The sequence below is a fragment of the Hippopotamus amphibius genome, chromosome 5 (genome assembly GCF_030028045.1).
Source record: "Hippopotamus amphibius kiboko isolate mHipAmp2 chromosome 5, mHipAmp2.hap2, whole genome shotgun sequence".
In the NCBI taxonomy this organism is placed as follows: domain Eukaryota; kingdom Metazoa; phylum Chordata; class Mammalia; order Artiodactyla; family Hippopotamidae; genus Hippopotamus; species Hippopotamus amphibius.
Genome location: NC_080190.1, coordinates 132,856,953 through 132,872,486, shown reverse-complemented (window position 1 = coordinate 132,872,486; position 15,534 = coordinate 132,856,953). Strand labels below are relative to the sequence as shown.

General features: G+C 37.0%; 1 protein-coding gene across 1 annotated transcript in view; it reads right to left on the bottom strand.

Moving 5' to 3' along the window:
- Window positions 1-15,534, bottom strand: part of INTS8 (integrator complex subunit 8) — a 49,887-nt gene that overhangs the window by 467 nt on the left and 33,886 nt on the right. The window contains exons 17-26 of the mRNA XM_057735044.1: window positions 13,017-13,201; window positions 12,525-12,558; window positions 11,200-11,256; window positions 11,055-11,116; window positions 8,063-8,181; window positions 6,221-6,324; window positions 5,562-5,612; window positions 3,922-3,995; window positions 3,777-3,841; window positions 3,569-3,612 (exon numbers count right to left, since the gene is read on the bottom strand). Of these exons, the coding sequence (XP_057591027.1) occupies window positions 3,569-3,612; window positions 3,777-3,841; window positions 3,922-3,995; window positions 5,562-5,612; window positions 6,221-6,324; window positions 8,063-8,181; window positions 11,055-11,116; window positions 11,200-11,256; window positions 12,525-12,558; window positions 13,017-13,201 (795 nt within the window). The remainder of the gene's footprint in view (window positions 1-3,568; window positions 3,613-3,776; window positions 3,842-3,921; window positions 3,996-5,561; window positions 5,613-6,220; window positions 6,325-8,062; window positions 8,182-11,054; window positions 11,117-11,199; window positions 11,257-12,524; window positions 12,559-13,016; window positions 13,202-15,534) is intronic.

Below are 15,534 nucleotides of genomic sequence, written 5' to 3'. Positions count from 1 at the left end.
CTACATGTAATCTGACACATTTTTACAGGTAAGGCTCCTACAACACAATTTAAAAAATCAAGATTCATGTTTCAGGGCTTCACTTTTTTAATGTGTAAAAATACCTAGTTTGCTCAGCACTATATTATAATAATTAGAAAGAAATACATCACCCTGATAAAAACCCATAGCAGTATTCTGCCACGGAGTGTTTTGTGAGAGCATGTTTTAGGGCCTTAAAACTACCTTAGATTACAGAAGTTCTAAATTTTTTTTTTTAAACAACAAAGACTATTCTGATAGGCAGCTTGAAGGGAGCTAACGCTATTCAGGAATGATCATCAGTTATGTTAGTGGGTAGGAGGAAGTGCGGATGATGCCATTTCAATATGAAAGAATGCACGTGGAAAAACCTAGTGGTGGGGTATAGCTAAAGAGTTATTTCAAACAAGTATCCTGGAGACGACTGGCTATAAAAGTTCAAAGTGTAAGACAAATTGGAATAGAAGCCAGATAGCTGAGAGAAATCACACACCCTAGGTGGATAGTGGTCAAAACCATGAGTGGATGAGGTTACCTAGGGAGGATGTAGGGCAATCAGAAAATACCCAAGGACTAACTTCTTGGGAAAACCAAGTTTAAGGGACAAACAGAGGGAAATACAAAGAAGAAAAGCAGAAGAGTCAGGGAGAAGAACTGAGTAAAGATGTCAGCGAAGCCAAAGGCTTAAATAATTTCAAGAAGGCAGGAGATGTAAACAAGGATAAAGACTGAAAAGTATTCACTGGCTTTGGCATTTGATGACCCTTGAGAACAGTTAAAAGACGGGACAGCAGGAAGTCAAACTGTATTGGGTCAAAGAGCTTCAAAAGACTAGGCAGAGAAGGGACGAGAGAGGTGGAGCACAATCTCTATTAAGGATGAGATAGTTTATAGGCTATGGGAGTGATTGACAATATAGGAGAGGAGATAACTAACTAAAAGGGATAGCATCACTGAAAGGACAGAATCAAAAACATAAAAACTTGTCTTCATCAGGAGTAGCAGAAGCTTTTACTAACTAAAAGAGTGGACTTAACAATGAGTACAGTTGTCAATTATTTTAAAGGTGGAAAGCAGGGACCTGAAACAGGAATGTGAAGCTGGCACTCACAAGGCCACAACTCCCAAGATTATAACTTTCACAAGGACAGGAGCTGGTCAGTCTTTTTTTCTGGTCTACTCCAAACAGAGAAGGAAGTTACTGAAAATGGAAAAGGGAGAGAGAGGACAGGGGCTTAATAGGACGAAAGTATAAATTATTCCCTAAAAAGAATGCAGACAACTGATTACTGGCAGGTAAACAAAAGAAGTGAGGGGCCAGCTAAGGCTGGAGGCCATGGTTTGATAGTGGCACACGTTTATATAGTTGTAGGACTTTTTCCAACAAATGGCCATAAAATTTAGTCCAAGTACAAAGTGGCACACGTTTATATAGTTGTAGGACTTTTTCCAACAAAACTCAGTGACTCAGGGAAAAAAAGCATAAATTTTTGAACTGATTCAGGGTTGGGACTTTTCCAGATGAAGTGAAGGACAAAAAAGCAAAGATGCTGAAAATATTAATCAGAGTAGTCCTGACAGTCAACCATAGATAGCAGGGGTTCCCAAATCTGGTTTATAATCAGCACTACCTGGGAAACTTAAAAATTAGATCCCAGGGTCTCACCTCAGACCAAATGAATCAGCATCTCTGAGAGTACACAGGCCAGTATTTGCTGTACTCAAGGTCAGTAGGGAAGGAAGAAAAGTTGGGAAAGGGCTGACAGACTGGGGAAAACTTGGTCATGAACTTGAACATCTCACTGATCATGGGGAACACGGGAGCCAGGAAGTAAGTAAGGGACAGATTATTGGCAGAGAGATCTCATGTAGAGCAATTTTGATGAAAAGGCCTGGCCATGGGTATGGGTGGCTGATGAAGAGTAAGGGTGACAATGGAACTTAGAATGCTAGGGGTGTTGCGTACGTTGATCACACGTCTTTTGACACATGTAGAGGAACAACCAGGCAGTTGTTCAGCTGAGCTATAGGTGTAAGCTTCCAAGGAGAATGGGCTTAAAAAATGATACAAGTAGAGATAGTCTGGAAATCCCATCAGGGCACTGGGAAATTTTCAGCACTGCCTTCCAGCCCTGCATAAGCTGGAAATAGGAGAATGAGTAGTCTCCAATCAAGTGGAACTGGCACCATATTCTTTTTCCTTTCTCGTTTTTTTTTTTTTCTTAAAGACACTGTTGTCATTCTGTTTCCTCTAAATAATGGCCATAAAATTTAGTCCAAGTACAAAGCTTTCAAATGCCCATCAACAAATGAATGGATACAGAAGATGTGGCATATATATACAATGGAATATTACTCAGCTATAAAAAGGGATGAGATGGAGCTATATGTAATGAGGTGGATAGAACTACAATCTGTCATACATAGTGAAGTAAGTCAGAAAGTGAAGGACAAATATTGTATGCTAACTCACATATACGGAATCTAAAAATGGTACTGATGAACTCAGTGACAAGAACAAGGAAGCAGATACAGAGAATGGACTGGAGAACTCGAGGTATGGGAGGGGGCGGGGGGTGAAGGGGAAACTGAGAAGAAGCGAGAGAGTAGCACAGACATATATATACTACCAACTGTAAAATAGTCAGTGGGAAGTTGTTGTATAACAAAGGGAGTCCAACTCGAGGATGGAAGATGCCTTAGAGGACTGGGGCAGGGAGGGTGGGGGGACTCGAGGGGGGGGCGTCAGGGAAGGGAGGGAATATGGGGATATGTGTATAAAACCAGTTGATTGAACCTGGTGTACCCCCAAAAAAATAAAAAATAAAAAAAATAAAAAAAATAAAAAAGTACAAAGCTTTCAAGGACACTTAATAAACAGCATATACTTTTATTAATGAGTGAAAGAGCAAAGAGAAAATATATGTGGTAACACTAATACAGCAAATGTTAGGCCAGTAGAAATGACCATGAATTTGTAATGTTTTAGCTTGTAAGTCAAATTTAAATAAATAATTCATCTATCTAGTAACTACTAAGCATCTATTATGCCAGACACAGTTCTAGGTATTAACTATGATAAAACCAATTCCCACCCTCATGGGGAAAGAGCCAATAAATAAGTAAAATATACAGTATGTCAGTTGTAGATAAGTGCTATAGAGAAAAGTTTTAAAAGGGAAATAAGAATAAGAGTATTGGAGGGAAAGAGGGGAGAGACATTGCTATTTTATAAGATGGTCAAGAAAGGACAATTACTAAGAAGGTGACATTTGAGGAGAGACCTGAGGGAAGTTACAAGAATGCTCCTGAAAGAGAAAATTTCACAGGCTATTGAGTGGTGAACGTTCTTGGCATGTTCAAAGAACAGCAGGGGTATTGGTAAAGCAAAAGTTAGTAAGGGAGAGTCAAATTAATAGCTAGAGGTCAAGTCACACATGGCCTTGCAGGCCACTGTAAGGACTCTGAGGCTGTATGAGACAGGAAATGGTTTAGTATTAGGGAAATTAAGTACATCATCGAAGAATCAAGGCATAAAATAACTTACCGCAATTTGTCTTTTATCTGTTTCTCCTCTCTTGTGATGAAGATCTAAATGAATCAGTTAAGAATAAATTTGATATTATTCAAATACCACGATAGAGTTTCAACTCTGCTCTTCGTTTTTTATTTAGAAAATACACAACATTAAATACTTCTTTAATTTACAGAAATGTACTTGTTCTAGTATCATACACATGTTAATGAAAGGATACAAGTCAAGTATTCCAAAATGGTAACATCCCATATGTAGTCATAGTAGGAGTCCATGGCATCATGACTGAAAAACAGAATTCTGTTACTTCTTCTTTTTCAAGCGGAAAAATTTCACCTTCATTTTATTTTAAAAACCATTCATACCTGTTTTGTTCCTGTAGTGATTTAAAGGCTGTTTTATAGTCAATCTCTCTGAGGAACTGACATAAGATTGCCACCTACATAAAAAAAAGAATTGAAAATGGTTTCATGTAAATAGTACTGACAACGACTACTGGCTTTGGAGGGGTGATTTTTAATGATTCTTATGTCAAGAATATATTACTTAAGATGCCCTGCAGATCAGGCTGAATGGATCAGCTCGTGTGTATGGAATCCATCCAATTTTAATTGTAAAAACCCCTACACGAGTGTCTATCTGCTCAATATTTTCTTCACTGATGACCTAAATCATAAATTTTTAGAGCTTTATTTGAATGAGAAGATGGCAAAAAGCCAGTTTAGAAAATTGAAGGGAGTGGAAAACTGCCAAACAAAAGTGTCAAGCATTCAAGGGCCTACAGAATACCCACTTAAACCTTTCACAGCTGGCAAGTACACAAGCTCATTTTGGCAAAATGTAGGCTCCAGTTTGCTTAACATAGAAAACAGATCCATTTCATTCAGGTGTGTAGGTCATAATGCTGGTCTCTGTTTTAAATATTTTAAGATTTTTAAATTGATTATTATTCACATACCACAATATAAATCCTTTCAGTGGCTTTTAGAATATTCAAAAAATTGTACAACCATCACCACTATCTAATTCCAAAACATTTCGTTACCCCCCACCCCAGCAAAAAAAACTCTATACCCATTAGCAGTCACTCTCCATTCCTCCCCTACCTCTCCACCCCTTCCCCCACCCCCCAGTCTCTGGCAACCACTAATCTACATTCTGACTCTATAGATTTGCCTACGCTGAACATTTCATATGAATGGAATCATACAATACAAAGCCTTTTGTATCTGGCTTTTTTTTACTCAACATAAAACTTCCAGGATTCATCCCTGTTGTAGCATATATCAGTACTTCATTTCTTTTTATGGCTGAATAATATTCCACTGTATAAATACATCAAATTTTGTTTATCTATTCCGCTGATGAACATTTGGGTTGTTTCTACTTTTTGGCTAGTATGAGTAATGCTGCTATAAACATTTCACCTACAAATTCTTATGTGGACATATGTTTTCAGTTTTCTTGGTTATACACCTAGGAGTGAAACTACTGGGTCATATGGTAGATAATTCAATGTTTAACTTCTTAAGCAAGAGCCAGATTGTTTTCCAAAGAGGTTGCCCCATTTTATATTCCTACCAGCAACATATGAGGTTCTAATTTCTCCACATCTTCACCAATACTTGTGAATTTTACACCAATACTGTATCTTTCAATTACAGTCTTCTTGTGAGTGTGAAGTGGCATCTCGTGGTGTTGATTTACATTTCCCTAATGATTAATGTACTCTTATCTACTCTTAAATATAAGAAAACATACTTGACAATGCTTTTTCCATTTATAAGGTTCAAAGACCAGTGTTTTCTAACTCATACTTTCATTTTAGTTAAAATTCTGTAAACTACTAAAAAAAATTTAAAGAACATGCCAAATTCTTAAATACCATGAATTTAAGCAATTATGATATGGAAAATAAAAGCTACTTCCCAGTCCACTGCCTTATATTCATTATAAACTCTAATATACATGAAAACAGACCAACATCATAGTATTCTACACGAACCTGTGTGTGGCAATTCAGCAGAGAACAGCACTTTATCATTCGTTTTAATACCTACAAAACAAAATGCTGATTATTTTCAAAAACTGGTTAATGTCAGTTGTAACAAACGTACCACTGTGATGTGGGATGTCAATCGTGAGATAGGCTGTACATGTATGGGGACAGGAAGTACATGAGAACTCTGTATTTTTCACTCGATTTTGCTGTGAATCTAAAACTGCTCCAAAAAGTATAATTTTTAATTAAAAAAATCGAGTTATTAAAAAATTTTAAATCTTATATCAAAAGCCATTATTGCAAGTATTAAAAAATGCCATTTATTAAATTATGATATTGATGGCCTAAACCAGAGAAAAGAGTTATGCATATTGAGAGAAAATGAATGAGATTTGTTTTGGTGTGGGAAAGTCATCAGGAGGAGAGACTGGTAGAGTGTGACGCTGAATCAGTTTTCGACAGGTTGAGTTTGAGGCGCTTTGGGGAAAACAAAGTGGCAATGGCTGTGGGCACTGGTAATACAGAGAGCAATCCGATCTAGAGGAGTCACCTTGGGAGTTACCACCACATACATGGAAATGAGTAACCTCACACAAAAAGAGGCCCAGGAAGAAATGTTTAAAGACAGACAAGAAGAAAGCAAGCCCGCAAAAACAACTTACCTGGTCTGTATAAACATCCGGGGGCACAGCCTTATTAAAGAAATCCGAACACACAGCTCCTGCCTGGAGGTAATAGTGAAGAGCTGCCGAATACTGATTTGTTGCTTGAAGTAGAAAAAAGAGATAAAGAATTGCCTCTCATTAAATACACAGCTGGGAAAATAGAGCCTCTTTTGTGAAGAGTCAGGTATTACTTCATGTTTGACAAAAGCAGATTCTAACCCCAGACCCAGGGATAACGCTCAGCCAGGACGACAATGAGAAAAACTGGCTTTACTTTTTCAACCACTTTAAAGAAGCCGTATAATAGATTCTTTCCTTCTAAAACTGATCAGCCAAAAATTTAGCTTGGATTTCTTGTCAAACTTACTGGTATAGAATTTAGTATTTGGAGGTATTTATTTCCAAAATGACTATAAAGAAATAGACCTTATTTTTCTGAGGTAGTTTAGAATCAGAAAATCTATTCTGAATAAAGATACTGAGATTCTGATAATAAATTCTTTGCAGGGCTGGGGTAAAAATGAGCATTAAAACTGGCAATTATTTGTTTCAAAAATACTCCAGGGGAGAGTAGGATAAGGTAGGTTGGGGTACAGATGAATGAGACTGGTCATGAGTTAATTACTGTTAAAGCTGGATGGCAACAAACTACTATTTATAAAATAAATAAGCTATAAGGATGTATTATACAACACTGGGAATACAGCCAGTATTTTGTAGTGACTATAAATGGAATATAACCTTTAAAAATTGTGAATCACTATGTTGTACACCTGTAACTTATGTAATATTGTACATCAACTACACTTCAATTTAAAAAATGAAAATAAAAATGACCTAAGGCTGGACTTCCTAGGTGGCGCAGTGGTAAAGAATCCGCCTGCCAATGCAGGGGACACGGGTTCGAGCCCTGCACTGGGAAGATTCCACATGCCATGGAGCAACTAAGCCTGTGCGCCACAGCTATTGAGCCTGTGCTCTAGAGCCCGTGAGCCACAACTACTGAGCCCATGTGCCACAACTATTGAAGCCCACATGCCTAGGGCCCGTGCTCCATAACAAGAGAAACCACTACAATGAGGAGCCTGCGCACCACAATGAAGAGTAGCCCCCACTCTCAGCAACTAGAGAAAGCCCGTGTGCAGCAACGAAGACCCAACACAGCCAATAAATAAATAAAATAAATTTTTAAAAAATGACTTAAGGCTGCCTGCAATAAGTCACTTCAAAAAAAAAAAAAAGGCTGGGTGGCAGACACAGGAGATATATGGGGGTTCATCACACTATTCTTTCTAATCATATTTTGAAATTTCTCTTTAAAAAAAATCAACTCCTAAAAAAGTGACCCAGAAACGATACCTGTCAGAACTTTGATCTGATCTGTATAGTATTAGAAATATTAGAAATCCCCTATCAAGTTGAAAAATCTTTCATATATAACTGGGCGTGGGGGTGGGGAGCGGTAGTTAGGAATCTATTTCCATGAATGCAAATAATTATCAAGAGTGCCTGGATATATTTTAGAACCTTTAAATAGCAATTTTGCAAACTAAACTTTAACCTCTTTCCTTAAGAACGTTTTACCAACTTTTTAGATGACCATTTACTATTAAAAAAAAAAAACACACATGGAAAGTAGTCAACATAAAATTAAAAGCATCTGAAAGGCTCAGAAAAATGCACACGTATAACAACAGTTACTCTCAACTTTATCTAAGAAGAGTTAGAGAATGTCAAAAACAAAAGTTTAATAAAGTACTATAACAAATGTAATATATTTATTTTCACTTCTAAAAGCGCTACAAAAACAAACACAAAGCAACCATACATTTCACTTACCAAAATAAATGTCTGCCTGAATAATCAACCAGGAATGGCTGTTTGGGTTTATACTGAGGGCATACCGAACTAGCTCTTTCACTGTGATCGCCACGGCTTCAAAGTCCACTGACTGGAGGCTACAGGAAAGACAATAAACATAATCTCTATTTTAAGAGTCAACTTCAAATTCCATACACACCTTTATTAAAAACAAAGACAGTCAAAATTTAGGTGCATAAATACAATGTTAAATATTACTAGGAATAAATATTTTAAAACCATCAAAACAACTAAATCTGAGGAAGTATGTATGATAAGCTAACTTTTTACAAGGGGCTAAAAACAATCTCATTTTTGTTTCCTTTTTTCCCCCCAAAATGCCAAAGAAGGTACACTAGGCCACTCTAAAGAAGTATCTTTAAATATTCTACAATATAAAACACAAAAAGGTGGCAGGATAAAACCCTGTCCTCCACTTTTTATGCACAATTTACAGGCAACAAAATTATAAAGAGACAGACATAAAAATTTTCCAAATGATTTTTTTTTTAAAGATTTATTATTATTATTTTTATTCTTGGCTGCATTGGGTTTTTGTTGCTGTGGAAGGGCTTTCTCTAGATGTGGTGCATGGGGGCCACTCTTCACTGTGGTGTGCGAGCTTCTCATTGTGGTGGCTTCTCTTGTTTCGGCGCACGGGCTCTAGGCACATGGACTCAGTAGTTTTGTGGCGCACAGGCTCAGTTGCTCTGCAGCATGTGGGATCTTTCTGGCCCAGGGATAGAACCCGTGTCCCCTGCTTTGGCAGGTGGATTCTTAACCACTGCACCACAAGGGAAGCCCCCCAAATGATTTTTAAGTTCTGTTATCTAAAGGAAGCTACAAAAACCAAGGGCTCAAAAACTAACGATACTGAAAAGGGGTGGGGGGTTGTGGGGGTTGGGCGGGGATGAATTGGGAGATTGGGATTGCCAATATATACATTACTAATAAGAAAAAAATATCAAATTGTACACTAAATATATGCAGTTTATTGTATGTCAATTATACCTCACCAGAAGTTCTTAAAAAAAAAAAACCTAACAATACTGCTACGTGGCCTTAAATCCATTTTGTGGCTTCCTGCAAGGGTAACTAAGTCCTCTGGATTAGCTGTTTAACTGGGTTAGGGGTGAGATGTGGCAAGTGTATCACTGCGGTGCTTTTGGAAGCAATGAAATATCCAAAAAAGGGCAGAGAATGGGGCCAGCTGCTCTGAGCCTAGTTAAACCTGGAGGTCCTGAAATACAGAATTAGGAGGTAGAACTGTGAGGATAAAAGCTAAGCCAGCACCCAAGAAATACGCTGACAGCTCCTATCTCCCGGAAGCAGTGAAACCCAGTGGTAGAAAAAACAGGCTTTGGACTCAAAAACACACTAAGGTTCAAGTCCTAGCTCTATCATTTACAAGGCCAACTTGGACAAAGTACTCCTGCGCTGAGGGGTTAGATTTTACCATAGCTTATCACTGTTCCCCGTATAGTGGGAAAGTATTGTGGTGCTATTAGTAAATACCAAACTGTTTATTTACAACTAATTTATTTACAATTATGTAAATAAGTTAAACTGGTTTACATTTTCTAGAAATTTATAAAATGTTAAGTCTAAGAATTCTATCTACATATCAAACAACCAATTTTAAAATAGTAACACTTAATCCATGCCCTCCTCACACTATTCTTGGAATCAATAAAGACTCTTGCTCAAGAGAAATATTTTTTCTGGTCAAACATTTAGTCACATTTTCTTTTCTTTGGGTTAACTTACATTACAGTAATTTTACCATGAAAATAATAGTTAAGGCTAGTATGTCACAGGCCTTATTCTGAACACCTAGTTTAGAAAGTGTATTATTTAATCCTCACAAGGTAGGTACTATTCTTATACCCATTTTACACATAAGGAAACTGGCACAGAAAGCAACTAACCCAAGGTCATATACCTGATAAATGGAGAGGCTGGGACTCAATCTCTCTGAGTCTGGCTCAGAACCTCTATGATAAACCATTCTTTTGCCCCATTTATAAACACACACTGAAAAAAATCAATCATTAGTTTACAGTCTAAACTTAGGCCAAAGAAGTAACACAAAAGAGGTGTCACAACCATCAATTAAAAAGGCAAAATGACCTCTACCTGATTCTTGGATTGCTATCTAATATACCAAATTTTATATAAAAATCTGCAGTTATTTGCTTCAGACAGCATGGTGCTGCTGTGAGGAGGAGAATGGCTTCCAAACTCTTAAGACTGAGATGGAAGCAAATTACTCTCATTCTACTGCCTGCTTACCTAACTATTACAATCTTTTCTTCTTCAAAGATGCCACTAAGAACAATAAAATGAGGCCTAGATCTGCCCTTCAGGCACAAAGAAGATGATGGTGGGGGGGGAGGAGGAGAGAAAAAGTAACTTTTGTGAGGAAACAAGTGGACTCTCCTGAATGAGAAGTTGCTATGTGTGGGAAGAGAAAAATATAAATGATTTCTTCATCCAGAAAAGGAATATTTTTCTCCCCTGAAAAAATTCCCGCATCCTCTCACTGTGATTCTCAGGTGATGAAAGTAAGAGAGAAGGTTTCTTTAATTAAAGAACTTCTTAAGACAACTATAAAGGGTTGGGAACCTCTGACAATCATTGTTAGAAAAACCTGATAGAAAGTCATTCTTTCATTAGCCTCAGTTTTCTAATTCCACCACTGACAAGGAATCAGGACTACTGAGACTATCTAGGTTCTACCTAAGGCCAGTATACCTTAGCTCTTACTTAGTTATGCCTTATCCATAATTTTTAGGAAGATTATTACCGTAACAGAGAAACCCGAAGTTGGTTATAGAGTCCTAACAAATTGCAGCCTTTTAATCAAATTATTCAAGGTTATCTATAGCAGCCTTTTAATCAAATTATTCAAGGTTATCTATATCTAAGTATATAAACAATTTAATAAAATATAAGCTATAATACTTCTTACTTGGGGATGGAGGATGGCCAGATAGAAATGTGTTCAGCTGTAATATCATTCACAATGTCCTCCTTATTAAAAAAAAAAAAAAAAGCGTGATTTAAAAGGGGATTTCTTCCAGAGACTTTTTTAGATGAAATTATGAAATACTTACCCGAACATTGTGAAGCTTTACAAAGAGTGACAAAATAATAGTCAAAACCAATGGTTCCTATGAGAAAGAAAACACAGAATCCTTAAATATTATATATTTCTCCCATCAACCGCAGGATACCAAGTATTTTCCTTCAAAAGATTCTTACCCTTTTGAAAGGGTACCTACTTTAGTTTAGAGCAACACTAAAGAGCAACCTTATTTTTAATCTCATGAAAGAAATCACAACACACAATTTAACACAAAAATGACCAAATTTAGGTGTCTGTCCTCACATGTCTTTTGAAATTGAGTAAATAGACCTTTTCCCTATTAGTACTTCCAGCTACCTGTAAAAAAAAAAAGTGGCTTTTTATTCCTTAAAATAATACTTAAAGGATGTAATTTAAAGAGTGGAATCTATGTCCAATAAATAAATGTCGTTAATTCTATTAAGAAAAATTAAAGTTAGGCTTCATATATCTAGCCCTATTATGAAGACTTCTTCACAGTTTAAAAAACATCTGTTCTTGGACTTCCCTGGTAGCAAAGTGGTTAAGACTCGTGCTCCCAATGCAGGGGGCCTAGGTTCAATCCCTGATTAGGGAACTAGATTCCACATGCATGCCACAACCAAGAGTTCGCATGCCACAACTAAGGAGCCTGCAAGCTGCAACTCAGGAGCACACCTGCCGCACCGAAGACCCTGCACAACCAAATAAAAATAAATTAATTAAATAAATATTTTTAAAATTTTTAAGTAAAAAAAAAACTGTTCCATTCACTAAAATATGGTAAGGTAAATGCAAAATAAACTTCTTCATTCAGACTATCCCATCCTCAAAAAAATGATCACTGAAGATAAAAAGCATATTAACAGGGACTTCCTAGGTGGCACAGTGGTTAAGAATCTGCCTGACAATGTAAGGGACAAGGGTTCGATCCCTGCCCCAGGAAGATACCGCATGCCGCAGAGCAACGAAACCCGTGTGCCACACTATTGAGCCTGCACTCTAGAGTGTGAGCCACAACTACTGAGCCCATGTGCCACAACTACTGAAGCCCACTCGCCTAGAGCCTGTGCTCCGCAACAAGAGAAGCCACTGCAATGAGAAGCCCGCACAACACAATGAAGAGTAGCCTCCGCTCACTGCAACTAGAGAAAGCCCGTGTGCAGCAACAAAGACCCAATGCAGCCAATAAATAAATAAATAAATAAATAAATTTATTTTTTAAAAAAAGCACATTAACAGATTACTTAATCAGTATTTAAACATTCAATATTTTTTTGGTCATATTCTACAGATATCAGCAATAATAATTAGATCAATTTTTATAAAACTTACCCGCAATTTTTTGATAAAAGAAAGCAGCTCACTCCTACAAAAAACACAAATTTTTGTTTATACATTTAATATCATAAGTTAAAAATAAAAACAAGAAAGTAAAGTATAGGTAAGGTTTATTCCTAACTTTCCAGTTCTGCATGTATAAGAGAGTATACCATTCTATTGTCATACTAACCTAATAAAAATATCTTTCCTGTTTTAATCACATGCGACATCTTTAGTCCTATCCAACCAAAACTGTTGATTTTGAATTCAGATTTGATTATATTAAATGATTAACAGGTAGTCTCTTAAAGTAGCATATAAACAAGGTATTTCCTAAGGTGGCGATATGAGACAAGTCCATCGGAGATCAGCACCAGAGAATTCTTACATTGCCCATCTTTATGATACTTAAGGATAAGGGCAGATGTTCTTACAATATTACAAATAGTATAAAGAAATAACTAAAAAAAAAAACTGTAAAAAAACAAACTGATAGAAACATACCGATACATTATACCTAATGTAGATTCCCTCTGCTTTATTAAACTAACTCTGCCATCATTTCCTCGTTTGTGTTGACTGGACACACTACAGATCTGAACAACAACTTCCCAAAGGTCTTTAGCAGTCCGTCTACTTTCTTTAGGGCCTGGAAGTTCTTTGCATGTAGCTGCTAAAAGTTGTCCAAGCTATAACATGAAAAACAGACAGAAAATACACAAAAGATAATCTGTAATGCATACATGCTATTTCTATTATTGAGGAACGTTTGAAGACAGGTAACTACCCACACAAACAAAACACAGTTAGCTTATGCTGTGCCTTCTATCTGACCACTGAGGAACTGAGAGCTCACTGTCTACTGACAGATCTGAATTGCATCTGGGAAGAGGCTCCTCTGGTTCCACCACATTATAAACCTCCTTGTTTCTAAACAATTATAGTCTAATAAGAACAAAAACAAGCATAGCCTAATGAGAATAAAACTGAGACAATGCAAAGAGGTATGTAATCTATTAAATGGGAAAAAAAGGTTGCTAAATACTCACAGTATGACCCCACCTTATATTAAAAAAAAAAAAAAGCCCATAATGGAACATATACACCACAATGTTAACTATAAAAGCCCAAAGATGAGATTAAAATAGTGGCTAAATTTCACTCACACACACATTATTTTTTTTTAATTTTAATGAAAAAATGAGGAAAAAATATGGATACCGAAGTTGGCAGAATAAAGGAACAAGATTTAGAGCAACTTTTCTCTAAGAAAAATGACAGCAACTGGGGATGGAGCTACTGTTGATGTGAGGAGGTAGAATTAAGGAAGGACAGATTACTAAAAGTGACTGATATGAATAAAGGCAGCCTTTAGGACCAAAGATGTAAGAAGGACCCAGAAATAAGGAATGGAAGGACTGAAAGCAAAAGGCAGAGAAAAGGCAGGCCCAAAATATAGAGAAAGAAAAAGGCTTAAATGCCAAATCCAGCATGTCTTTCCCTCTATAATTTAAAAGCAAGAGAAGGCCCCTCTGTCCTTTGTTTTTAGTAATTCTTTTACATCATTTCTCTTTCAAAGGTGAAGTAGCAAGGATAATTCACATTCACTAGGAAACTCCAGTTCCCTGACTGGACCTAGAAAATGTTCATAATGGGGTCCCACTGCTTGAGGTGGCTTCTCTTAAAGAAGAAGCCAGGATTATGACAAAGGAAAAAAAGTGCTTTTCCCCCAAAATGTCATAGAAAAATTGAAAGTACAGTTCAATAAATACTTGAATATTTGACTTAATTTACAAGAATTCTGGTGCTGCCTAAAGCTAGTGAAAATGGTATTAAAAACCCTAGCTATGCTATGTGAATGGAAATCAAGCGTCCGTGGTCTAGTAGAACATTTCACCCTACACGCCTACTGCACATACTCTCCTCTGCCAACTAGGATCACAACATACCCAAGTCATTTACTGCAGCTCTCAATTTCATTTTCTGCTGTCAGAGATCACATGCTTGGTTGAAGGTTACTACATTAAGCAAGTTAATTCATTTAAAAGTAAGAATTTTCAGAGGTATTAGGCCTCGAGTCCACTGAATTCCATATACATTCTTGAGCATCTCCTACGTGCTTGGTAACAAGTAAAGCACTGAAAATATAAAAATTAACTGTCCTCAAGAAGTTCATTGTTTTACAGGGGAGACAGGTGAACAACTAATTTACTATACAATGTAAGTGCAACAAAAGAAATATGTCCAGAGTACAACACCACAAAAGTAACAAGAACAGCAAGTTTGCAAAAAAAAAAGAGTTATAGAAAGCTTCAAAGAAATTACACAAACAGGCAAAAGTGGGAAGGGCATCCCAGCCAAACTAACAAACAGCACACACACATGCAGAAGTCTGACAAAGCACTGTAGTGTTCAGGGGCCGTGAGCGCTCTGGCACCGCAGACAGAGCTGGCATGACAGGGAGCGGGAAGGAGAAGCTCCCACACCTTAAAAGGCCTTGCAGGCCATGGTAAGAGCCATGGACTCTGTCTTACACCATTATGACTGTTCCTCCTCTTCCCACTAGCTAGTCTCTTATAATCCAAGTGCCCATAAATGCTGTATATCTTCCAATATACTACGCTCCAAGGGAGAGGCTGGACAGTTTTTATTATTTCAAAAGGTCATATTTGATCACAAGCTTAAGATTTTTTTCCTTTCTTTTTTGTGATAAGAGATATTCAAAGAAATAAAATATGTAACAGAATGGAAAGTAAAACTGATTAAAATCACTTACTATTTCACTACCCAGGGGTAATGACTATTATTCTCCTTCCAGACTCTTGCCTATGCATGTGTATATATATTCCACACCAAATTCAACATCTGGAAGCTGCTCTGAATTGTACAGTTTTTGATACATAATCCCTACTCTAGATGACTTAATTTGATTACTTTCCCCTCTACATTAACAAGGAAACAAGGGGCCAACTAGGGAAGGAGGACAAAACTCTAATCCAGATGACATGATGAGATGCCTCAG